The 27,365-nt window shown below is 44.9% G+C and overlaps 1 protein-coding gene across 1 annotated transcript in view; it reads left to right on the top strand.

The window, feature by feature from the left end:
* Positions 1–27,365, top strand: part of csmd2 (CUB and Sushi multiple domains 2) — a 778,395-nt gene that overhangs the window by 434,794 nt on the left and 316,236 nt on the right. The window contains exon 29 of the mRNA XM_070898713.1: positions 13,360–13,563. Coding sequence (XP_070754814.1) covers positions 13,360–13,563 — 204 coding nt within the window. The remainder of the gene's footprint in view (positions 1–13,359; positions 13,564–27,365) is intronic.

The raw sequence follows: 27,365 nt of genomic DNA, 5'->3' as shown, positions 1-27,365 counted from the left end.
GGTTCTGGACTTCCCCAACATCGGGAACAATCTACCCGCATCTAACCTGTTCCGTCCCGTCCCTTGTATGTTTCTATGAGATCCCCTCTCATCCTTCTAAACTCCAATGTATAAAGGCCCAGTTGATCCAGTCTCTCCTCATATGTCAGTCTGGCCATCCCGGGAATCAGTCTGGTGAACCTTTGCTGCACTCCCTCAATAGCAAGAACGTCCTTCCTCAGATTAGGAGACCAAAATTGAACACAATATTCCAGGTGAGGCCTCACCAAGGCCCTGTACAACTGCAGTAAGACCTCCCTGCTCCTGTACTCAAATCTCCTAGCTATGAAGACCAACATACCATTTGCCTTCTTTACTGCCTACTGCACCTGTATGCCACCTTTCAATTATTGATGAACCATGACACCCAGGTCTCGTTGCACCTCCCCTTTTCCTAATCTGCCACCATTCAGATAACATTCTGTCTTTGCGTTTTTGCCCCCAAAGTGGATAAGCTCACATTTATCCACATTATACTGCATCTGCCATGCATTTGCCCACTCAGCTAACCTGTCTAAGTCACCCTGCAGCCTCTTAGCGTCCTCCTCACATCTCACACCACCACCCAGTTTAGTGTCATCTGCAAAGTTGGAGATATTACAATCAATTCCTTCATCCAAATCATTGATGTATATTGCAAAGAGCTGGGGTCCCAGCACTGAGCCCTGCGGCACTCCACTAGTCACTGCCTGCCATTCTGAAAAGGACCCCTTTATCCCGACTCTCTGCTTCCTGTCTGCCAACCAGTTCCCTATTCACGTCAGTATATTACCCCCAATACCATGTGCTTTGATTTTGCACACCAATCTCTTGTGTGGGACCTTTTCAAAACCTTTTGAAAGTCCAAATACACTACATCCACTGGTTCTCCCTTGTTTACTCTACCAGTTACATCCTCAAAAAATTCCAGAAGATTTGTCAAGCATGATTTCCCCTTTATAAATCCATGCTGACTTGGACCGATCCTGTCACTGTTTTCCAAATGCGCTGCTATTTCATCCTTAATAATTGATTCCAACATTTTCCCCACCACTGATGTCAGGCTAACCGGTCTATAATTACCCGCTTTCTCTCTCCCACCCTTTTTAAAAAGTGGTGTCACATTAGCTACCCTCCAATCCATAGGAACTGATCCCGAGTCGATAGACTGTTGGAAAATGATCACCAATCCATCCACTATTTCTAGGGCCACTTCCTTAAGTACTCTGGGATGCAGACTATCAGGCCCCGGGAATGTATCGGCCTCCAATCTCATCAATTTCCCGAATACAATTTCACGCCTAATAAGGATATCCTTCAGTTCCTCCTCCTCACTAGACCCTTGGTCCCCTAGTACTTTCGGAAGGTTATTTCTGTCTTTCGTCGTGAAGACAGAACCAAAGTATTTGTTCAATTGGTCTGCCATTTCTTTGTTCCCCATTATAAATTCACCTGAATCCGACGTTTGTCTTCACTAATCTTTTACTCTTCACATATCTATAGAAGCTTTTGCAGTCAGTTTTTATGCTCCCGGCAAGCTTCTTCTCGTACTCTATTTTCCCCTCTTAATTAAACCATTTGTCCTCCTCTGCTGAATTCTAAATTTCTCCCAGTCCTCAGGTTTGCTGCTTTTTCTGGCCAATTTATATGCCTTTGATAAGATCACCTCTCATTCTTCTGAACTCCAATGAGTAGAGACTCAACCTATCTTCATAAGTCAACCTTTTCATCTCTGGAGTCAATCTCGTGAACCTTCTCTCAACAGCCTTCAATGCAAGTAAATCCTTCCTACCCTTTGGTGACTCGCGGTGTGATGGTGCTGATACTCTGCAATATGCTCCGACCATCAGCAGCAGGTCGGGGCCTTAACAGAGTAGCAGCATGGAGCACGCCACTGCAAGGTACAGCACGTGCTGGTGCAGGAGAGCAACGGCTATGAAGAGAGCGACTGAATTGGACGTCACCAAAATCCAGGTCGCTGATTGGAGCGCAGGCAAGTACAACAGGAGCGGCGAGTTCGGGGCGAAGGAGCAACGAGGTTGGGTCGGAGGAGCGATGAGAGATTCCAGAGCGACGTGATCAGGGCCCAGGAGAGGCATGAGTTTGGGGCCCAGAAGAGGCGAGGGCCCAGGGGCAGCATGGGCCAGCCCACACTGCGATATGTGTGCGCATTAGGTCCGTGCAGTCGTCTTAGTTAATCCATACAGGCATTTCCACCCTTCAATATGTCGTTCAGGACCTGGAATATTAGGTCCTTCATTGAAACACCTGCGAACTCATCCCTTTTTGACGTGGAAGCAAGTCATCCTCGATAAAAGGGATCGCCTATGATGATCCTTCCTTAAATACGGTGATCAAAACTGTACGCAGTACTCTAGGTATGGCCTCACCCATACCCTGTACAGTTGTAGCAGGACTTCTCTGCTTTTATACTCTATCCCCCTTGCAATAAAGGTCAACATTCCATTTGCCTTCCTGATTACTTGCTGTACCTGTTACTAAATTTTGTGTTTCATGCACAAGGACCTCCAGGTCCCTCTGTACTGCAGCTGATACGTCCTTACTATACAGTATAAATGCACACGAGGCCCATGCTTGAGAGAAGGTCAGTCTGTGACCTGTCCTTTATTCCTTAGCACTCAAGTGATGGAAGTGGGTGGAGCTTCCGCTTTTATATCTGAAGGTCCAAGTTAGGAGTGTCTCCCACAAGTTCACCACCTTGTGGTCATTGTTCTCACAGTGTACAACTTAGGTCAGATTATACATGGGTTACAATGCTGGTTGAATACATGACATCACCTCTCCCCCTAAGATCACAGGTTGAGTCTCTCTGGTGGTTTACGCTCTCTTGTAGGGCACCTGAGTTGGGACTCCGGTTGTTGGGCGCTGGCTTGAGTGTCCGCTGTTTGCAGTGCCTCAGGCCTGTCTGGACTGCCCACAGTGACTGGGCTCTCCTCCCTTTGGTTCCTGTGTTCGGTCACCTGTGGAGGAGTGAATTCTACATCGTGTTCTTCCTCTGTTTCTTCTATGGGGTTGCTGAACCTCCTTTTTGTTTGATCCAGATGTTTGCGGCAGATTTGTCCATTGGTAAGTTTAACTACCAGAATCCTATTTCCCTCTTTGGCAACCACAGTGCCTGTGAGCTATTTGGGCCCTGCAGCGTAGTTGAGGACAAAAACAGGGTCATTTACATCAATACATCGCGCCCTCGCATTCCTGTCATGGTAGTCATATTGTGACTAGTGCCTGCTCTCGACAATTTCTTTCATGGTGGGGTGTATAAGGGATAACCGGGTTTTGAGTGTCCTTTTCATTAGCAGCTCTGCGTGTGGAAACCCTGTGAGCGAGTGTGGTCGGGATCTATTAGCCAACAGGAGGCATGATAAGCGGCATTCGAGGGAACCCCCTTGGATTCTGAGCATCCCCTGTTTGATTATGTGCACTGCTCGTTCTGCCTGGCCGTTTGAGGCCGGCTTGAACGGTGTCGTTCTGACATGGTTGGACTTGGGTCAGATTATACATTTTTCTTTTGCAATTTTCTTCCATTTAAATTATAATTTGCTTTTCTATTTTTTTCTGCCAAAGTGGATAACCTCACATTTTCCCACATTTTACTCCATCTGCCAAATTTTTGCCCTCTCACTTAGCCTATCTATATCCCTTAGCAGATTTTTTTGAGTTATGTGAGTTATGCGTCCAGAGTCAGCATGCACACCTATTCTAAATCTAAATATAAGCAGAATAAGTTGCATTGTAATAGATCGGGGACATTTGAATTCACCATCAACAATAACCTGGTATTCTGCATGTGGTTTAACATCACATCACATGCTTTCAATTCCACTGCCGACCAATGTTTCATGACATTTCAGAAACTCTCTCTTCCCCTAAAGAAAGCTTGTAGTTACAGTAGATAAATCTGTAAAATCATCATCATAATAACAAAGGCATGTAAGGAATTGGGTTACATCAGTCAAGGATAAAGTCAAAATCAAGTGCTTGTATTTAGTTGTATAAAGCATTGGTGAGACCAAACACAATAAAGATGATCCTGGATATCAGGAATTAAATTATGAAGAAAGCTTATCTAAGTCGAAATTGTTTTGGTGAGGTGACCTAATTGAGGTTTCTAAGATCATGGAGGTAACTGACAATGTGTTCAGTATGGTGGAACGCTCAGGGGACAGATACTACAAGTTAGGAATTTCGGAGAAAGAAACAAAATGGGGCGAACATTTTTCACCTGAAAGATAATATCGTTGTGGAATAATTTATAAGTGGGCTCTGGAGGCAATTGGATGTGTTTCTTGAGATAATGGTTTCAGAGATAACGTCAGAAGGTGGAGGATGGGTTTGATCTGCAAAAGAAGAGCTTAGTGAGGTCTAATGATTCCTGAAAATTATTTTCTTTTTGTTAAGAATACTGGTTGAATTATTGGCAGGTATCGTATCTCAATTCAGCTGAAAAGCTTTTCTTCTGTGGTTTATGACGTCATGCCAACTCTCCAATTAGATTACTGTCTTGTTTACCAGCAGCCAACTAACCAATTTCCATTCATCAGAGAGACGTGCATTGTTTAGTGATCTGAAGATTATGTCCTAATTGTTATATATGTGAACTTATATTTGCACTCTATAGCCAACAGAGGGCTCATCCACTGGAGTCCCAAGGGATCTCATAATCCCTTGGGAGCACAGGTCTTTAAGGAGGCCTCGTAGGTTGGAGAGGCACACTGGAGACCTGCAATAAAAGACTAAAGTCACACTTTACTTTGAGCTCACAGTGTTCAGTCTGACTCTTTCTCCATACATAACAACTGGTGACGAGATACAGTTGGCGAACCCAAAGATGCAGAGAACAGTGGGCATCCTGGAGAAATTCACGGAGGGAGATGATTGAGAAACTTTTGTGGAGCGACTTGACCAATACTTTGTAGCCAACGAGCTAGATGGGGAAGAGAATGCTGCCAAACGAAGGGCGATCCTCCTCACCATCTGTGGGGCACCAACGTATGGCCTCATGAAGAACCTACTCACTCCAGTGAAACCCATGAAGAAATCATCCGACAATTTGTGCACACTGGTCTGAGAGCATTTGAACCCAAAGGAAAGCGTTCTGATAGTGAGGTACCAGTTCTACACCTACAAAAGGTCTGAAGGCCAGGAAGTGATGAGTTATGTCGCCGAGTTAAGACGACTTGCAGGACATTTCAAATTTGAAGGACATTTGGAGCACATGCTCAGAGACTTTTTCATACTTGGCTTTGGCCACGAAACCATACTTCGCAAACTTTTGACTGTAGAGACCCTAACCTTGAGTAAGGCCATAGCGATAGCCCAGGCATTCATTGCCACTAGTGACAATGCAAAGCAAATCTCTCAGCACACAAGTGCTGCTACTAGTACTGTGAACAAAGTGATGTTGTTTTCGAATCGTAACGTACAGGGCAGGTCACACATACCTGCAGCTGCACGTCCGCAGATGTCTGAGTCCACCATCAAGGGTGATGAATGTAAGGCCATTAACACGTTGTTGGCACTGCGGGGGGTGATCATCGTTTCCATTCATGCCAATTCAAAGGGTACGTTTGCAAGGGCTGTGGAACAATGGGACACCTCCAATGAGTGTTCAGGCAAGCTGCAAATCCTGTTAAACCTGCAAACCACCGTGTTGCAGAGGAGGACAGATCCACGGTGGATCACGACAAACTAGAGCCTCAGACCAAGGAGGCAGAGGTACATGGGGTGCACACATTCACCATGAATTGTCCCCCGACAATGCTGAATGTTGAACTAAATGGACTCCCGGTGTCAATGGGCGCGAGCCAGTCCATCATGGGAAAAAGACTTTCGAAAGATTGTGGTGCAACAAGGCCTCAAGGCCAGTCTTAACTCCAGTTTGCACAAAACTAAGAACTTACACAAAAAAACTGATTCCTTTAACTGGCAGTGCTACCGTAAAGGTCTCCGACGATGGAGCGGGGCATAAGCTACCACTCTGAGTGGTACCGGGCGATGGTCCCACGCTGCTCGGCAGGAGCTAGCTGGGAAAGGTACGCTGGAACTGGGATGACATCCGAGCACTATCGCCCTCTGACGACACTTCGTGTGCCCAAGTCTTAAACAAATTTCCTTCGCTGTTCGAACCAGGCATCAGGAAATTACAAGGAGCAAAAGTGCAGATTCACCTAATTCCGGGGGCGAGATCCATCTATCACAAGGTGAGAGCAGTACCGTACATGATGAGAGAAAGGGTAGAGATCGAGCTCGACCGGCTGCAAAGAGAGGGCATCATTTCACCGATCGTGTTCAACGAGTGGACCAGTCCGATCGTTCCTGTCCTCAAGGGAGACGGCACCATCAGAATATGTGGGGATTACAAAGTAACTATCAATCGTTTCTCCCTGCAGGACCAATACCCACTACCAAAGGCCGATGACCTCTTTGCAACGCTGGCGGGAGGAAAGAAGCTGGATCTGACTTCAGCCTACATGACGCAGGAATTGGAGGAATCATCGAAGGCCCTCACCTGTATCAACATGCACAAAGGTCTTTTTGTTTATAACAGATGCCCGTTTGGAATCCGATCAGCGGCGGCGATATTCCAGACAAACATGGAAAGCTTACTGAAGTCAGTCCTGCACACTGTGGTCTTCCAGGATGACGTCTTGGTCACAGGTCGGAACATAGTCGAGCATCTGCAGCACCTGGAGGAGGTTCTTAGTCGACTCAACCGCGTGGGGCTCAGGTTAATACGCTCGAAGTGTGTTTTCCTGGCGCCTAAAGTGACGTTCTTGGGAAGAAGGATTGCGGCTGACGGCATCAGGCCCACCAATTCGAAGACTGAGGCAATCGAAAATGCACCAAGGCCACAGAACGTGACGGAGCTGCGGTCGTTTCTGGGACTCTTGAACTACTTTGTTAACTTCTTACCGGGACTTAGCACACTGTTAGAACCACTACATGTTTTACTACGAAAAGGGGACATATGGGTTTGGGGCAAAAGCCAAGAAAATGCCTTTGGAAAAGTGAGAAAACTTTTGCTCAAACAAATTGCTTGTGTTGTATGATCCATGTAAGCGTTTGGTACTAGCATGTGATGCGTCGTCATATGGCGTCGGGTGTGTATTGCAACAAGCTAATGATTCTGGGAAACTGCAACCGGTTGCTTATGCATCCAGGAGTCGGTCTAAGGCTGAGAGAGCCTACAGCATGATTGGGAAAGAAGCGTTAGCGTGTGTCTATCGGGTAAAGAAAATGCCTCAATATCTGTTTGTGCTAAAATTCGAATTGGAAACTGAGCATAGGCCACTTATATCCCTGTTCTCCGAGAGTAAAGGGATCAATACCAATGATTCGGCCCGCATCCAGAGATGGCCATTCACATTGTCCGCATACAATTACGCCATCCGCCACAGGCCACGCACAGAAAACTGCGCCAATGTTCTCAGTAGGCTGCCATTGCCCACCACGGGGGTGGAAATGGCGCAGCCCGCATATCTAGCCATGGTTATGGAAGCATTTGAGATTGAACAATCACCCGTCACTGCCCAGCAGATCAAAACCTGGATGAGCCAGGACCCCTTATTATCTCTAGTCAAAAGCTGTGTGCTTCATGGGAGCTGGTCCAGTGTCCCAGTGGAAATGCAGGAAGAGATAAATCCGTTCCAGCGGCCCAAAGCTGAAATGTCTATACAAGCAGACTGCCTTCTGTGGGGCAATCGAGTAGTGGTCCCCAAGAAGGGCAGAGACACCTTCATCAATGACCTCCAAGGTACCCACCCAGGCATTGTAATGATGAAAACGATAGCCAGATCCCACGTGTGGAGGCCCGGTATCGATGCGGACTTAAGAGTCTTGCGTTCACAGATGTAATACATGCTCGCAGTTAAGCAATGTACCCAGAGAGGCACCACTAAGTTTATGGTCTTGGCCCTCCAAACCGTGGTCTCGGGTACACGTTGACTACGCAGGCCCGTTCTTGGGTAAAATGTTCCTTGTGGTTGTAGACGCCTACTCCAAGTGCATTGGATGTGAGATAATGTTGGCTAGTACGTCTGCTGCCACTACTGAAAGCCTGCGGGCCATGTTTGCCACTCACGGCTTATCCGATGTCCTGGTGAGCGACAACGGGCCATGTTTTATCAGTGCTGAGTTCAAAGAATTCATGACCAATAACGGGATCAAACATGTCACATCTGCCCCGTTTAAACCAGCATCCAATGGTCAGTCACAGAGTGCAGTGCAAACCATCAAGCAAGGCTTGAAGAGGGTAACTGAAGGCTCGCTGCAGACTTGCCTATCCCAAGTCCTGCTTCGCTACTGCACGAGACCCCACTCGCTCACTGGGATCCCACCTGCTGAACTGCTCATGAAAAGAGCACTTAAGACAAGGCTCTCATTAATTCACCCTGATCTACATGAACAGGTAGAGAGCAGGCGGCTTCAACAAAGTGCATACCATGATAGCGCAAATGTGTCACGTGAGATTGAAATCAATGATCTTGTATTTGTATTGAATTATGGACAAGGTCCCAAGTTGCTTCCCGGCACTGTCGTGGCCAAAGAGCGGAGCAGGGTGTTTCGGATCAAACTTTCAAATGGACTCATTCACTGGAAACACTTGGACCAAATCAAACTCAGATTTACGGACTACCCTGAGCAACCCACCTTGGACCCTACCTTTTTGGATCCCCCAACACACACACCAGTGGCAATTGGCACCACGGCTGACCACGAAGCAGAACCCATGATCCACAGCAGCTCAGCAGGACCCAACACACCAGGCAGCCCAGCAAGGCCAACTGCACAGCAGTCTAGCGAGGGCACAACAAATGATTCAACAATACCAGCTTTCACACCGAGACGATCAACCAGAGCAAGAAGGGCCCCAGATCGACTCACATTGTAAATAGTTACACTATTGACTTTGGGGAGGGGGGGTGGGGGGAGAGTGTTGTCATATATATGAACTTGTATTTACTCTGTACAGCCACCAGAGGGCTCATCCCCTGGAGTCCCAAGGGATCCCATAATCCCTTGGGAGCACAGGTATTTAAGGAGGCCCTCACAGGTTGGAGAGGCACTCTGGAGGCCTGCAATAAAAGACTCAGGTCACAATTTACTTTGAGCTCACAGTGTTCAGTCTGACTCTTTCTCCATACATAATACTAATACGTGGCAGGTCACCGCAGTCTGTATGTTACTCAACAAACAACAAAGCTGCAAAACATAGACACATAGAAAATAGGTGCAGGATTAGGCCATTCGGCTCTTCAAGCCTGCTCCGCCAGTTAATAAGATCATGGCTAATCTGATCATGAACTCAGCTCCACTTCCCTGCCTGTTCCCATAACCCTTTATTCCCTTATCACTCAAAATTCTGTCTGTCGCCACCTTAAATATATTCAATGATTCAGCCTCCACAGCTCTCTGGGGCAGAGAATTCCATAGATTATCAACCCTCAGAGAGAAGAAATTCTTCCTCATCTCAGTTTTAAATGGGCGGCCCCTTATTCTGAGATGATGTCCCCTAGTTTTAGTTTCCTCCATGAGTGGAAATATCCTCTCTGCATCCATCTTGTCGAGCTCCCTCATTATCTTAAATGCCTCGATAAGATCACCTCTCGTTCTTTTGAACTCCAATGAGTATAGAGTCAACCTATCTTCATAAGTCAACCCTTTCATCTCTGGAATCAACCCAGTACACCTTCTCTGAACAGCCTTCAATGCAAGTATATCCGTCCTACCCTTCGGTGACTCGCGGTGTGATGGTGCTGATACTCTGCGATATGCTCTGACCATCAGCAGCAGGTCGGGGCCTTAACAGAGGAGCAGCATGGAACATGCCACTGCAAGGTACAGCATGTGCTGGTGCAGGAGAGCAATGGCTATGAAGAGAGCGACTGGATTGGACGTCACCAAAATCCAGGTCGCTGATTGGAGCGCAGGCAAGTACATCAGGAGCGGCGTGTTCAGGACGAAGGAGCGACGAGGTCGGGTCGGAGGAGCAGCGAGAGATTGCAGAGCGATGTGATCAGGGCCCAGGAGAGGCATTATACTCTATCCCCCTTGCAACATTCTATTTGCCTTCCTGATTACTTGCTGTACCTGTTACTAACTTTTTGTGTTTCATGCACAAGGATCCCCAGGTCCCTCTGTACTGCAGCACTTTGCAATTTTCCTCCATTTAAATGATAATTTGCTTTTCTATTTTTTTCTGCCAAAGTGGATAACCTCACATTATACTCCATCTGCCAAATTTTTGCCCTCTCACTTAGCCTGTCTATATCCCTTAGCAGATTTTTTGAGTTATGTGAGTTATGTGTCCAGAGTCAGCATGCACACCTATTCTAAATCTAAACATAACAAGAATAAGTTGCATTGTAGTAGGTCAGGGACATTTGAATTCACCATCAACAATAACCTGATATTCTGCATGTGGTTTAACATCACATCAATGCCTTCAGTTCCACTGCCGACCAATGTTTCATGACATTTCAGAAACTCTCTCTTCCTCTAAAGAAAGTTTGTAGTTATAGCAGATAAATCTGTAAAATCGTCATTACAATAACAAAGGCATGTAAGGAATTGGGTTACATCAGCCAAGGATAAAGTAGAAATCAAGAGATTGTATTTAGTTGTATAAAGCATTGATAAGACCACTGAACAATAAAGATGATCCTGGGTATCAGGAATTAAATTATGAAGAAAGCTTATCTAAGTTGAAATTGTTTCTGTGAGGTGATCAAATTGAGGTTTCTAAGATCATGGAGGTAACTGACAATGTGTTCAGTATGACGGAACGCTCAGGGGACAGATACTACAAGTTAGGAATTTCGGAGAAAGAAACAAAGTGGGGTGAACATTTTTCACCTGAAGGATAATATCATTGTGGAATAATTTATGAAGAAGGGCTATTGAAGCAGAGATTATAAGTGGGCTCTGGAGGTAATTGGATGTGTTTCTGGAGATAATGGTTTCAGAGATAAAGTCAGATGGTGCAAAAGAAAAGCTTAATGAGGTTGAATGATTCCTGAAAATTATTTTCTTTTTGCTAAGAACACTGGTTGTATTATTGGCAGGTATCCAATCTCAATTCAGCTGAAAAGCTTCTCTTCTGTGGTTTATGACGTCATGCCAACTCTCCAATTAGATTACAGTCTTGTTTACCAGCAGCCAACTAGCCAATTTCCATTCATCAGAGAGACGTGCATTGTTCAGTGATCTGAAGATTATGTCCTAATAAGTAGCAGGTCACAACAATCTGTGTGTTACTCAACAAACAACAAAGCTGGGAACATTGGGCACTGCCCTGTGAAATCCAGGATAGTATTCCAATTGAGAAATTTGGATGATGTCTTGTGCTTCTCCAGATTATGTTCATTTGCAATCTGAGGTTTAATGAGATTGGATTACTGTTTGGGTGTTATTTACCTATTATGGTCTTGCCATTTGCACCAGTCAAATTGAGGGATGTCAGTGTTAGGGAATGGAACATTTTCCAAGTAGCATCAAACACTCCCAAGAATAACTCTTATTGGGCAAAGATATGTTCCCATCCAAGCATCATTAGGCTGCCAAGGACAAAATAACATCTCCAACAATAGTACACAACTATTTGACACGAGAAAATTAAATTAAAGATTAATCTGGTTGTGTCTATGATGTGGCTTCAGTTGGTGTTTGGTTTTCTGCTTCTCAAAGCCCAGCTGTTTTCCAGGTGGATGGTGACCTCTGAGAGCCGTTGAACAAAAGGTATTAGGGACGGCCAATGAATGCTGGCCATGCCAGCCCACATCCCAGAAATGAAAAATAAAGAAAAAATGTAAGAAACGATGGGTTGAATAGGTAGAGTGGAGTTTATTATATAGAAATAAAACAAAAAATTATAAATATAAAATAGAGAGAAATGGGAAAGAGGAAGGGATGGGGGGAAAGGGAAAGAGGGTGCAGAAGATTCAAGTGCAGGGTAGATTTTGACCTGTGGGCAGCTGATCAGTGGAGCAACCACCAATACGTTAGATAAATGAATTAAAACCTAAAAGCCTCCCTTTCCGGTGGTGAAAAGGCCCCTGTGATTTTGTGACCCGGCTTCATTTGAATCCAACTCCAAATTGGCATCCGCCAGCAGCTTGCTGGTTTTGGAACATGGGAATGTCAGCCGGCTGCGATGCTGTAGCGAGGCCGGGGGCGGTGGGCTCAGGCTGTTGGAGAGCCGCAGTATTATTCTGTGGTCCAGAGGTACACTTCTGCTTCTCCTGTGCATTCATGGCACTCACTCTGACCAGCTCTCTCCAAAATGCCAATTGAAATCAGGTGTACATCTCAGGACCCCGATGTGCATTATAGATGGGCCCTCCATCTGACTTGGGGACACTTCAGCCGCTCAGCGGTAGGCCTGGGGAATGTTGCCATAGCAACAACAGGAACAGGATGGTCAGATTTTCCCCTCCATTTTCAAGCACAACTACCCTGTTTCTGCCAGACAGACGACTTCAAAATTCAGCCCTGAATTTTAATTGGTTTTTCTTTTTGATTTTTGGTAGCTTAGAGTTCAGAAGTGGCTTTATCACTCTTATCAGTGTTTGCTTCAAAGTCGCAATGTATACTCTGCAAAGTTGAAACCGAGCACAATTTCAGATGACCTGTGAAGGCTAAAGGTTTAATCAAACATAGAGAAATGTCATCTTTTCTGTCCCATCAAATTTCCTTGACTCCCAGCTGCAGAACAGCACCTCTTACTGACCCCATGTGGATATTTCCATTTCCCATTTCATGATCCTCATTGCTAGTTGGCTCTCGGTTTTGAGGTTGACAGTTCGTGCTGATTTGTGCTGTGCTGTGTGCCATTTGCTGCCGCAGTTTAATAATCACCAGGAAGCTGGGCCGGGACTGACCAAACTCACTTCAGATGAAACCCTTAAAGCTGGTGGAGCCAGTGAACTTTAACCTGGAATGGACTTGAATCTAGATTCCAAAGGGGAAAAAAAACTTCTCGAAGCCAGCAGGATTCTTCCATGTTGGCTATTATTTTATTGTGATGTGTTATCCTGCTTTTGCCCTGCTTGTGTATGTGTGCGCATGCACATAAATCGGTGCTGTGGATAAAATGTATGAAAATTCAATGGAATACAAGCTTTTTATTCCAGGTGATTTTTATGAAAAAGCAAATTATTGAGGACATTCAATGTTTAGGTAACTAATTTACATATAAATAGCTTGTCTTTTTCTTTGAAAGATTTTCTCTTGTATCTTCCGGTTTGTGTCTCAAATCTTCCCCTTCAGTTTGATAACTAAATCGAGAATTGAATCTGAGCTATTCCATTGATTAATTTACAGCTGTGCCCCGGACAAGCGCTACGCAGTGTAGCTCTGTACCGGAGCCAAGGTACGGCAGAAGAATTGGAAACGACTTTGCTGTAGGGGCCATTATTCGCTTCGAATGCAATCCAGGTTATGCCCTGCAGGGTTCCGAGAACATCAAATGCCTGGCTGTGCCTGATGCCTTGGCACAGTGGAATGACTCCGCACCAAGCTGTTCAGGTAAGTGAACTGAACCTTGACGGCCTCTTGAGCCTTAACATTAACATGTAACACCTCTCATTAGCGGCTAAGCTTGGCAAAAGTGACATAAGAACATAAGAACATAAAAATTAGGAACAGGAGTAGGCCATCTCGCCCCTCGAGCCTGCTCCGCCATTCAACAAGATCATGGTTGATCTGGCCGTGGACTCAGCTCCACTTACCCGCCCGCTCCTTAATTCTTAAGTAGCGGGCGGGCAACCCTTAATTCCCTTATTGGCTAAAAATCTATCTATCTGTGATTTGAATACATTCAATGAGCTAGCCTCAACTGCTTCCTTGGGCAGAGAATTCCACAGATTCACAACCCTCTGGGAGAAGAAATTCCTTTTCAACTCTGTTTTAAATTGGCTCCCCCGTATTTTGAGGCTGTGCCCCCTAGTTCTAGTCTCCCTGACCAGTGGAAACAACCTCTCTGCCTCTATCTTGTCTATCCCTTTCATTATTTTAAATATTTCTATAAGATCACCCCTCATCCTTCTGAACTCCAAGGAGCAAAGACCCAGTCTACTCAATCTATCATCATAAGGTAACCCCCTCATCTCCGGAATCAGCCTAGTGAATCGTCTCTGTAACCCCTCCAAAGCTAGTATATCCTTCCTTAAGTAAGGTGAACAAAATTGCATGCAGTACTCCAGGTGCGGCCTCACCAATACCCTGTACAGTTGCAGCAGGCTCTCCCTGCTTTTGTACTCCATCCCTCTCGCAATGAAGGCCAACATTCCATTCGCCTTCCTGATGACCTGCTGCACCTGCAAACTAACTTTTTGGGATTCATGCACAAGCACCCCCAGGTCCCTCTGCACCGCAGCATGTTGTAATTTCTCCCCATTCAAATAATATTCCCTTTTACTGTTTTTTTTCCCAAGGTGGATGACCTCACATTTTCCGACATTGTATTCCATCTGCCAAACCTTAGCCCATTCGCTTAACCTATCCAAATCTCTTTGCAGCCTCTCTGTGTCCTCCACACAACCCGCTTTCCCACTAATCTTTGTGTCATCTATAAATTTTGTTACACTACACTCTGTCCCCTCTTCCAGGTCATCTATGTATATTGCAAACAGTTGTGGTCCCAGCACCAATCCTTGTGGCACACCACTAACCACCGATTTCCAACCCGAAAAGGACCCATTTATCCCGACTCTCTGCTTTCTGTTAGCCAGCCAATTCTCGATCCATGCTAATACATTTCCTCTGACTCCGCATACCTTTATCTTCTGCAGTAACCTTTTGTGTGGCATCTTATCGAATGCCGTTTGGAAATCTAAATACACCACATCCATCGGTACACCTCTATCCACCATGCTCGTTATATCCTCAAAGAATTCCAGTAAATTAGTTAAACATGATTTCCCCTTCATGAATCCATGTTGCGTCTGCTTGATTGCACTATTCCTATCTCGATGTCCCGCTCTTTCTTGCTTAATGATAGCTTCAAGCATTTTCCCCACTACAGATGTTAAACTAACCGGCCTATTTGCCTGCCTTTTGTCTGCCCCCTTTTTTTAAACAGAGGCGTTACATTAGCTGCTTTCCAATCCGCTGGTACCTCCCCAGAGTCCAGAGAATTTTGGTAGATTATAACGAATGCATCTGCTATAACTTCCGCCATCTCTTTTAATACCCTGGGATGCATTTCATCAGGACCAGGGGACTTGTCTATCTTGAGTCCCATTAGCCTGTCCAGCAGTACCCCCCTAGTGATAGTGATTATCTCAAGGCCTTCCCTTCCCACATTCCCGTGACCAACAATTTTTGGCATGGTTTTTGTGTCTTCCACTGTGAAGACCAAAGCAAAATAATTGTTTAAGGTCTCAGCCATTTCCACATTTCCCATTATTAAATCCCCCTTCTCATCTTCTAAGGGACCAACATTTACTTTAGTCACTCTTTTCCGTTTTATATATCTGTAAAAGCTTTTGCTATCTTTTTTTATGTTTTGCGCAAGTTTACTTTCGTAATCTATCTTTCCTTTCTTTATTGCTTTCTTAGTCATTCTTTGCTGAGCAACCAAAGGAATTATTGCAAGGATTTCGATACTGAGTTATACAAAGTCGTCACCAAATGACTATTAATTTATCAACTCGTAAATTTAATTCCTGTGAGTTTGGCCCTAAAAGTCCTGTGGATGGTGAGAGCGAGCCTGATTTCAGAGGCCGACACTGCTAGATTGCTCTTGCAGGTGCGATGTGTGTGTCCCGAATGTGCAAGTGACCCTGTCCCACCTGGATTTAGGGTGGAGTCCCTGGTTTCAGGTTAGGGTGGATGGGGTTTCTGCTCTGCTGCATTTACCCAAGTGCAGTGGGCCCCAGTAATTTTACGATCGATGTGAATAAACTGAGGTTTCGGCAAATCCTCCGACTTGAATCATGCCTGTTTCTGTTGACTGATTATTCAAGAATAACACTTTTGCCTCACTAGTGGGTCAGTGAGTCTATCCAGTGAGGAGCTAAGCTATACAGATCAGGAAGGGACCTGGCTTTATCTGCAGTCACTGCTAAATTAGCTGGCCCGAGCCAGAATAGCAGCTAGAGTGCTACATTTGTTGCATTGTAAAAAGGGAAAAATAAGCCAGCATTCCTGCTCTTAATTGTTATCCAATGACCCTGTAGTTGTGTTAATGTGTGAACATCAGGTGAGGCTTGGGTTTGGACTCAGCGGTGACAACCGGTGTAGTCAAATAATCTGCCAAAACTCACTATTAAGGCTCTCGCATTAATACCAACAGCTTGGATGAGGGACTAGAGAGCATTGAACCTTTTAGCAACTGTACTGCAGCAACTCGTCGACAATTTTGAGAGGGATTACATAGGATTACACAGGATATACGGCATAGAAACAGGCCATTCGGCCCAACCAGTCCATGCCTGTGTTCATGCTCCACTCGAGCCTCCTCCCGTCTTTCCTCATCTAAATCTATTAGCATCCCCTCTATTCCCTTCTCCCTCATATGCTTGTCTAGCCTCCCTTTAAATGCATCTATACTATTCGCTTCAACCACTCCCTGTGGTGGCAAGTTCCACATTCTCACCATTCTTTGGGTAAAGAAGTTTATTCTGAATTCCCTATTGGATTTCTTATATTGTTGACCTCTAGTTATGCTCTTCTCCACAAGTGGAAACATTCTCTCTCTATCCACTCATTCAAAACCTTTCATAATTTTAAAGACCTCTATTTGGTCACCCCTCAGCTCTCTTTTTTCAAGAAAAAAGAGACCCAGTCTGTTCATCCTTTCCTGTTATGTATACCCTCGCATTTCTGGTATCATCCTTGTAAATCTTCTCTGCACCCTCTCCAGTGCCTCTATAGGCTTTTTATAATATGGTGACCAGAACTCTACGCAGTACTCCAAGTGTGATCTAACCAAGGTTCGATACAAGTATATCATAACTTCCCTACTTTTCAATCCTATACCTCTATGTGTCAGCTGTTACTCAGTGGGTAGCACATTTGGTTCTGAGTCAAAAGATTGTGGGTTCAAGTCTCACTCCAGGGACTTGAGCATAAAAGTTGACACTCCAGTATAGTACTGAGGGAGCCCTGCACTGTCGGAGGTGCCGTCTTTCGGATGTGACGTTAAACCGAGGCCCCGCCTGCGCTCTCAGGTGGACGTAAAAGATCCCATGGCACTATTTCGAAGAAAAGCAGGTGAGTTATACCCAGTATCCTGTTCAATATTTATCCCTCAATCAAACATAACAAAAAAAAACAGATTATGTGGTCATTATCACATTGCTGTGTGTGAGAGCTTGCTCGTATGCAAATTGTCTGCCATGTTTCCCACATTACAACAGTGACTACTCTCCAAAAGTACTTCATCTGCTGTAAAGCACTTTGAGACATCCGGTGGTCATGAAAGGCGCTATATAAATCTAAGTCTTTGGGCTCTATTTTCCTTAATGCCGTTTTTTTTGGCGTACTCCGAGTCAGACCCGTTTTTTTTAGCCCCGACTACTCCAAAAAAATAACTATTAAGTTTCCAAGTTCTAATTTTTGAAATTGGTGTCGCGCAGCCTATCCTTTAGCTTCGGGGATTGGAGCATAATGTCTGCGCTGAAAAAAAGATGTCCCCCTCCCTCCCCCCTGCACATGCATGGAAAAAAAAGACGTTTTTGACGTGATTGCTATGGGTGCGCATGCCCAGTACAGCTCCCGGTCTGCAGTCGGCCATTTTTAAAGAGCCAGTTTTATGTGAGAACTTTAATTCTCATTGGAAAAATCGGTGCTGCAATACAAGATGCAACGCAGCTCAAGGACCAAGAATTTCTTACAGGATGACGTAGAGGCACTGGTTACTATAATTGAGGCCAGATGGCACGAGCTGGACACCAGCAGAGATCGCATAAAAGTTTCACCAAAAGAAATGAAGAACCACTGGAACCAACTTGCAGAAGATTACTATGCAATGGTGACTACCCCGAGGTCTGGAGGCCAGTACAAAAAGAAGTGGCAGGACCTTAGTCAAGTAGTTAGTGTAAGTAATATTTTCATTTATTCAATGCAATTGCAATTGTAATGTAAATGTGACCAGCTGTACATGTCCCATCCAGCAGAAAGATACCCACTCTAAAAAGTTATATTTTCATCTTTGCAGAGGGAGGTGGCACACAACAAAAGGGAAAGAACTTGAACAGGAGGAGGCCCGGCAAAGCTGCACCCACTGACACCCTTGGAAGAGAGGGTCGCTGCTTTTTTGGTCCTGCCTGGAGAAAAGTAGCCACCACTGCATAAGCTGGGCCCACACTCGAGGGAGAGGGTAAATCCTACAAAGTCCACAGTCTGGCTTTGCTAAATGTTAAGTGCTGCGCGGGCTAGCCATACTTCAGTTCATGGGGATGTCTCCATCAGCTATGCTTCGGTTGATGCAATGTGCTATCATTCATCGTGGTCCTTCAAATCAGCCTGCTGCCTGCACTGTGTGAGTCTACTCATGCCACCCTGCCCCCTCCTCTGCTGCTAACCATTTGTCTGCTCTGTTATATCTTGCAGAACTTGAGGCCAACCCTGATGATGCAGAAGAAGATTCAGATGCGGGACCAAGAGCATGGGGGGAGGGGGAGGGGGAGGGGGAGGTGATGGACGAAGCCCCCACTGTTGTCCTCACTCTGAAGGAGGTGCAAGTTCCGCCCATTGAGGTGTCAGCCCCTTTCCTGAGTGGCACAAGTGTTGGTGGGACATTCCATGGTTTCCCAGCGTCCGAGGTTGGGGATTCCAGTGGGGTGCAGCAAGGCACACCCAGGGCCCCACCGTCCGAGGCTGCGGGTCCCAGTGGGATGCAGCGAGGCACACCCAGGGTGAGGAGGGGAAGGAGAGCATTGACCTTACACAATCACTCCTATACACCATCAGTGGGATGGGTGATGAGGTATCGGGACTGTCGGGAGAAATAACAACATTCTCACGAGAAATGGGAATACTGTTTGGGAACATGAGGGAGGGAATGTCTCAGGCAACTGATACAATGTCGGTGCACATGAGGGAGGGAATGTCTCAGGCAACTGATACAATGTCGGTGCACATGAGGGAGGGAATGTTGCAGGTAGTTGACACACTGTTGGTCAACATGAGGGAGGGAATGTCGGAGTTAACTGCTACAATAAGTGAACACGCCTAGACCCCATGCCCATTGAAAAAATAAACTGCCACTCCCACTCCAATCCCCAGACCAGCCTCTGAAGAGATCCAAGCCGGGCCTTCCACATTACTGCCTGCCCCCTTGCACCCCCCCTCCCCCACCCCCCAATCAAGAAGTGTGCAAAAGGTTAAGCTTGGTGCCAACCCGAGAAATGCTGCGCCATCGCGTGCGGACAGGGGTGGAGTCAACAAGACCAAGCACAGCGGGCGGTCTTAGAATAAGGTAGAGGAGAGATGGGTGCAGTCTTTCTTTGCTGCTGCTGTTGTTGTTATTATTGTTGTTACTGTTGTAATTATTCTCAAATTAAAAGTTTTTTGTAAGTTATATAAATTTACAACTGTAAACGTTTGTCAGTGATCTTAAAGTTGTAAGTGATCTTAACTGAAAACTTTAACGTTTGATACAAGAATATTTTTATTAAAATTAAGTTAAGTACAAACTAATGTTTGTTAAACTTTTGAATAAAATATATTTTAAGTTATTCCTGAATCATTTCCATTATTTGTTCCAATAACACATCAAAACATTTCGGAACAGGTCCAAACATTAATATGGTCCATTTGGAATAGTTGTCGCTGAGCCTTCAGGCAGCAAAGCGTTCACGGATGAGCTGCTGGCGCAAGGCTCGAGCAATCGTTAAAGGGGCATGATGGTCCGCCCTCCTCCGGCGTCGTGCTCCGGGTTCAGGTAGTTGCATGGCTTCCTCGTCCTCCTCCTCGTCATCTGCATCTTCCTCCTCATCATCAGCCACTCTCACCTCAGGTGGGTCTTCTACTACTAGCAGCTGCTGCCTCATGATGGCTAAGTTATGCAGCTTGCAGCACACAAAAGTAAACTGACCGACAATCTCAGGGGAGTATTGCAAGTAGCCTCCGGAATGGTCCAAGCATCGGAAATGCTGTTTCAAGATGCCAATGGTCCTCTCTATTGTGCTGCGCGTCACAATGTGCGACATGTTGTATTCCCGGTCAACTTTCGTTTGGGTTACGCGTAAGGGCGTCATGAGCCAGGTGGCAAGGCCGTACCATTTGTCTCCCAGTAGCCAGCGCAGTCCTCTGGCTGCTGCTGAAACATGGCAGATATATAGCGCTCTTGCATAGGATGAATGCATCATAGGTGCTCCCAGGGTATCTTGCATCAACTGACTTGATGCGATGCATGTCATCACACACGAGCTGCACATTAATGGAGTGGAAGCCTTTTCTGTATCTGTACATCTCGGAATCCTCCAAAGGTGCTCACAGGGCGATGTGGATACAATCCATGCAGCCCTGTACCTTTTGGAAGCCAGTAATTCTGGAGAAACCCACAGCCCTTTCACGCATTGCCTGGGTGGTCATGGGGAACTTTATGTAGTCATTCCTCCGGGCATATCGTGCAGCAGTCATCTGCCGAATGCAGCTATGTGTTGCATGTTGAGAAATGACGCACACATCCCCAGTTGTGGCCTGAAACGATCCAGATGCATAGAATGAAAGTGCAGCTGTAACCGTCACTTCAACTGACAAAGCAGTCCTCCTACGCTTGTACATTGGAGGTCTGCTTTTATTCACTCACAGATCTCGGATACAACTTTTTTGTGGAAATGTAACCTTCTCACACAGTCTGCATCACTCAGGTGCAGGTATGAATGCCTGTCTCGATATACCTGACGTGGGTAAGGCCTCCTGCCCATCATCCTACATGCTCTGAGGTTCCTTATGCGATGACATCGAATCAGTTGTCTCCTCCGCAGCACCATCACGCAAAAGGCTTGCATGAGGTATGACATTGTCAGTTTTGCCCTCATGATCAAAGTGTACATTTGCAAGAAGCCCAAAACAGCAGGACAAGCTTCTTTGTTGTCTCTCTCCCCAAGGTCGACGCCCTCATATGGACCACACCCAGGTCTGAGCATGCGCAATGGGCTCACTTAGATCGGGAACCCCCACCCCGGGCTTCATTTGTTGCTGCTGCATAGTGTAAGGTTTCTCATCCCTTCAGTTCAGCTTCCACAACCCCCAACTACCCCCCAGGCTTCTTTTGACGCTGAGCCTCTGTGTCCGGGCGAGGGAGCGATTCTGCCGGCCAACACTCCGACCCTCGAGCCCGGTTTGGAGACGATTGGTGGTGGCGTGGCATTTTGAAAAAAATCCAAAATTAAAGAATTGCAATCAACTTCAATTTTCTGTGTTTTAAGTTTGAAAAAATTAAGCTTGATGATGCATATTTAATGTGTTCTTGACTCCCTCCAAAACTTTGCCTAAAAACAATGGCGTCTTTCTGCGCTGGTTTTTCTTAAATGCCCAGAAGGTTTTTTGGGAGTGGTCACATACACCGTCCTCGGAGATGTGTAAGTTGGCCAAACTTGCATAAGTGTGAAAAACTGGCATAGACATCAGGTTACGCCCCCTATGACGCAAAAAAAATCCATCCTAAAAAAATGATAACTAACTGAGTTACGCTGGCGCACAATCTTTGGGGAAACTTGGATTTTTAAATTTCGGCCAAAAAATGCGGCGTGTGCCAAAAAAATGGTGCAAATCACTGGGGAAGACTGAGCCCTTTTTTTCTCTGGAAATAAACCCTAGTGCTTGGTTTGCTTTTTTTATGGCCTTGCTAAACCATGTCGGGGAAAGGGAAGGGGAAAAATTCCTAAGAAGAAGAATAATACTTAAAAAAAAAAAGAATGACATTTGTTTGCTCTTGCTCTCATGGCCTCACTCTCACTCACAGAGAGTAGAGACGCAAAGGGTCGTCACCAGTCTGTTCCAGGGTTCTGCCAATACCCTGCTCGGAGGTTTGCCAGCGCAGCCTGGCAGACTCTCGCTCTCTTGCTTGCTTTCTTCTCTCTGCATTTGTGGCTTTCAGTGCACATTCCCACACCATATAGTTTAGCGTGATGGAGCTCTGACACCTTGTGCCACTGGTCTCGTCATGTTGACTAATTCTTGAAACTTGTCAGCAAATTAATCATATTTTGTTTTTCCACCGATGAATCGTTAGAAATTCTGGATCCGTGTTCTCACCAGATGTCGAGACATTTCTAAGCTAGTTGTTCTGTGGTTTGTCAGTCAGCGCCAGGCTCCGAGACAAAAACAAGTTAATTCCATTTAAAGGGGCTAGAGGACCAGCTTCACTTTATTGGCAATGTCACTCGCAGAAGCTCATTCGGAAAATATTTCTATTCATGACTTAACTACAGAAGCTGATAATGTTTACCAAAGGAATGAAAACTAAAATAAACAATCTTACAGCACTGAAAATAGTGCACATCAAGTCTCAGCGCTAACTACTGAGGACATGCAATACCAGCCAGCTTGAGAATGACATTCATGGAGGAATCAGTCTAAAAATACACAGAATGGCAAGGGAAATGGTGAAGACGAGGAAGCAAGAAAGAACAGTGAGATCTAATCAACAAAACTATTGTTGTGTCAAGAGTTATGTTTTGTAGCTCTGCTCATTCATTCTTGTCTGGTTGATTTCTCCTTTACTGAGCAACTCTCAGGGGCACTGTGTAAACTCCATTGAGAAATGACATCCATTGTAGTCGCGCCTACTTCATTCAGACTGAGAGAGGGTGGAGGGTGGTGGGATGGGGAACATGAAGCTCTGTCGGTTGTACTAAACTATTTTGTTCATTGCAAAAGTGATTTTGTGATTACAGTGGGAATTGAATTTTTGTCGTGTTTAGTACCCGACCATTTCATCACCAAAGCAATTCTGTCTGCTTTCTTTCTTCCACCCAAGAAAAGAAAAGGATTGGGCTCTGTGACTCTTGACTTCCTCTCCCCAGCCCTCCGTCATTCATTAAACAGCATTGTTCAAAACTGGAAACAAATGGATGGCAGCATTGTTGCCAACTCCTGCTGGTGATACTCTCAGTGTAACACCTGACCCTGCCAAGTGAGGAAACCTAAAATGATAATTACTTTTAGTCAGTGCTGCCTTTTTGCCAGCTTGGAAAAGAGAAATGTTTTGTATGCAGTGAGTGGTTATGATCTGGAATGCACTGCCTGAAAGGGTGGTGGAAGCAGATTCAATATCAACACTCAAAAGGGCTTTGGATGTATACTTAAAAAGTAAACATTTGCAGGGCTATAGGGAAAGAGGAGGGGAATGGACTAATTGGATAGTCCTTTCAAAGAGCCAGCACAGGCTCGATGGGCCAAATAATCTCCTTCTGCACTGTTAAGATTCTATGATTCCCTTTCTCACAGCTTAAAAGATCAAGGTCATGACTTCAGTCCTTGGAGGCCATTGTATAACCTAAGGCTCGCATTATCTGCACTTTGGTCAACTTGAAATTGTATTTCCTCTATCTGCAGTAAGACTCACTAATTAGGAATAAGTAGTCTGTCTGTAATCGTAAACTGCACCAATTTGAATAATGTGCAGATCTTGCACAATTAAAGGTTCAATGGTGTCCAGAGAGAATGAACACTGCTGGCAGAACTCCCAGTTTTTGGCTTGTCTATTAACCACTTTCACTACCAACGGGGATTAGTTTGAAACTTATTCTTGTGCTGATTTAATTGTTTGTGTTGGAAAAAGCTTTTGAATACATGATAATTAGACTTTATTCTCTAATGATCTTTTCTGGAATTCTGTGATTTTATTTGATTATTATACCAATGTGGGAGTGATGTTTAACCCTTTTGCCCACCACTTGTGAAGTTCCCCTTGCACCTTGCGATTCCTGCCTTTTAAATTTTGCATTTGCCTTTAAGTTAACAATGGCAGATTCATTAGGTGGGAAGTTCATAGGGCAGACGATTGCCAACCAGTTAGGAAGTGGGATTGTACAGGAAAATTCTATATTGGTTTGTGCATGGGGCCGGGAGGGGGGCAGAGAGTGTCCATTACATATAGATGTTGACAATAATTTACTCTAGTCTTGCAATTCATGTGATGTATTCTCTACGACATCACAAACACACTGCACTTACAGCCATTGACATAGTGTCTGACAAGCCAAATCAAAAGTCAAGTTAGGAGTTGTCAACAACTTTCTTCTGATCACTTCATTTTTCATCCCACAAACAAAGCGGTCACGCAATGCTCGGTCCTGAAAGTTTCCGAAGTGACAGTGAATGGATATCTTCTTTAATGCTACATTGGACTCACTGATACTCTCGTCAGGTAATTGATTTTATATTCCAAAACGATAACTTTCAGCAATTTCCAGGGGCTCAGGTCTATAGTGCTGTTCTAACTTGTTTGGAATCTCTATAAGTGATGTGTTCTTTGGCTTGACGGGAACAATCACATTTTTCAGGGTTCCATACACCTGCTTCAGTCAGGAAAATAGCCAGTTTTCTTTTTAACACCACCCGGTTATGGTTTTCATCATCAGGGACGTCGATGATGCTATTTGCGGTGAGAAACATTTCTAGCCACTCCACATATGCTCCGAACGTCTCACGGTCTCGTTGAAATGCACCCAAACTCCCTATTATTCCTATAGGCGCAGCCATCTGGACTCTTCAGTTCAGCCAAGTGTGTTTGTAATTTACCTTGGATATTTAGCTGTTATTCAAAACAAAGAAGCCCCCAAAGTCTCTGTCAGTTGGCTGAATCATTCACCAACAAAAGTTTCAGCTGGGGTATCAAGGAAATCGATCCTTCGTCACCAATGTGATGTATTCTCTGACATCACAAACACACTGCGCTTACAAGATGGATCCATTTCTTTTTTATTGTTGTAAACAGCAATGGCTGCATTACCACAGTGGCCCACTAGATGGCGCTGTATATTGCAATTCATAACAATTATTCAGTCCAATTGAACTTGTTTAATGAATCAAAACAAAACTTCAGAAGTTCAGTATCTAGTTCAGAAAAAACCCCAAAGAGTTGGGGACAGGAAAATCTTTGGCCAAACCTCAAGTTTTGTTTTGAACTTCTGAAGTTCTCTTATCTTTTTGTCCAAAAGATGTTATATTGAATCTGAACTATAAAAGAATTTCACTATACTCCAGTGTGATACAAGAGTTCATGACCTCATGTAACAATGCTGTGATTGGAACTACTCCATCTGCACTGTTGATCCTGACTATGCAGCTACTGCTGCCATAGAGCATTTAAAACTGTGGAGTGAAAAAGTTACATTCCACTCATAATTACTTGCGTTATCAATTGATATTTCAAGGCAAGGTGAACAGTCAACTTCAAACTTGAACCCCACAAGGAAGTGTTGGCTAAGCCAAGAGGAACCTAACATGGGCATTCATTGGAGCTTCCTGCAGGGTTGTAGCAACCATAGAAACTTACAGCACAGAAAGAGGCCATTCAGCCCATCGTGCCCGTGCTGGCTCTTTGAAAGAGCAGTCGTGCTTAGCCCCACAACCCCACTTTTTGTCTGTAACGCTGTAAGTTCCTCAACCTGAAGTACCTATCCAACACCCTTTTAAAATTATTAATGGAATCGGCTTCCACCACCTCTTCAGGTAGAGCGTTCCAGATCCCCACAACTCTTGAGTGAAAAAAATCCTATTTACCTCGCCACTAGATCTTTTGCCAGTGATTGTAAATCGATGACCTCTGGTTATTGGCACACTCACCAGAGAGACTAGTTCTACTCTCTCTATCAAAACCTCTCATCATCTTGAAAACCACTATTAGCTCACCTTTTAACCTTCTCTTTTCCAAGGAGAGCAATCCTAACTTTTCCAACCACTCCTCATAAGTGAAGTCCCTCATCCCTGGTAAACCTCCTCTGTACCCTCTCGAAGGCCTTGACATCCTTCCTGAAGTGTGGTGATTTGAATTGTCCACAATACTCCAGCTGAGGCCGAACCAGTTCTAGCATGATCTCTCTGCTTTTATATTCTATACCTCTATTTCTAAACCCAAGTAACCCATGTGCTTTGTTAACCACCTTATCAACTTGCCCTCCCACCTTTAAGGATTTATGCATATGGACACAAAGGTCTCGCTGCTCATCGACACGTTTCAGAATGGTGCCATTTAGAGTATACCATCTTTCCATATTAGTCCTCCCAAAGTGCATCACTTCACACTTCTCCACATTGAACTCCATCTGCCAGGCTTCTGCTCATTTCACCATCCTGTCTCTACCATCCTGAAGTCGACAGCTATCCTCATCATTATCTACTACATGCCAAGTTTTGTCTCACCTGCAAACTTTATAATGCTCCTCCCTACTCCTGAGTCTAGGTCGTTTATAAAAATTGACCCAAAACCGACCCGTGAGGAACAACACTGCAAACCACCTCCCAGTCTGAAAAACATCCCTCCTCCACCAGCCTCTGCTTCCTGTCACTCAGCCAATTCCACATCTATACTGCAACTTTTCCCTTAATTCCATGGACTTCAGTCTTCGTAACGAGCCTCCTTTACTTTGTCGAAAGCCTTCTAAATGTTCGTATGTATAACATCTACTGCACTACCAAATGTAAAGATGAAGAGAACGCTCAGAGCTGTTGTGTAAACAAATGCAGAACAGGGTACCTGCTCACCTCACCCATTCCACCTGTGGAGGCTTCTGATTCTTCATTTCATCTTTCAAGAATCTCCTGGAAGCTGACATCCACTCGAGGCAACATGAGAGGCACAATGATTTTCTTCCTTGCCACTGCGTACCTGTTGTACTATCTGCCCTTCAGTCTTGCTGGCCTGATGTAAAACATTGAAGCCCCAGATGCACGAAGCAGCGGTTTGTTCGACTTTTTTTATTGCATAGTGAGTAGTGGCTTACCCTGTGATTTTGCCACATGGAGAGCAGAGAGAATGTTGCTTTACTGGGTTTCTAAAATTTTAAATTGAGCCATCTAACGAATATTTCAGTAGAGTGAGTCTACTAGATTACCTTGAATTTTGACCCTTGTTTACAGAATAATACTTCCAGATAATCATAGAAGACGGACTCAAATAGCACAAAGCACATGTAAGACAAGGCAGACAGTATTTGTAGGAGACAGTAAGTGGTTTCAAATGTATTTATTTTCTGATGTTCAGATTGCAGCTGAAGAAGCTTTTACCAGTTTTTTGGCTGCTTCTTTACTATGATGTTCAGGTTCAGCGCAAAGATCGATTTCAGGAACATGTAATTTGTGCACTGGTCTCTGCTCATGAGTTGCAACCTTGTCAGGAACAACTCCTGGGGGCAGAAGGCAGAGCT

The sequence above is a fragment of the Pristiophorus japonicus genome, chromosome 14, assembly GCF_044704955.1.
Source record: "Pristiophorus japonicus isolate sPriJap1 chromosome 14, sPriJap1.hap1, whole genome shotgun sequence".
In the NCBI taxonomy this organism is placed as follows: Eukaryota; Metazoa; Chordata; class Chondrichthyes; family Pristiophoridae; genus Pristiophorus; species Pristiophorus japonicus.
Note: the sequence above shows the minus strand (reverse complement) of the source record. Positions and strands in the feature narration are given on the sequence as shown.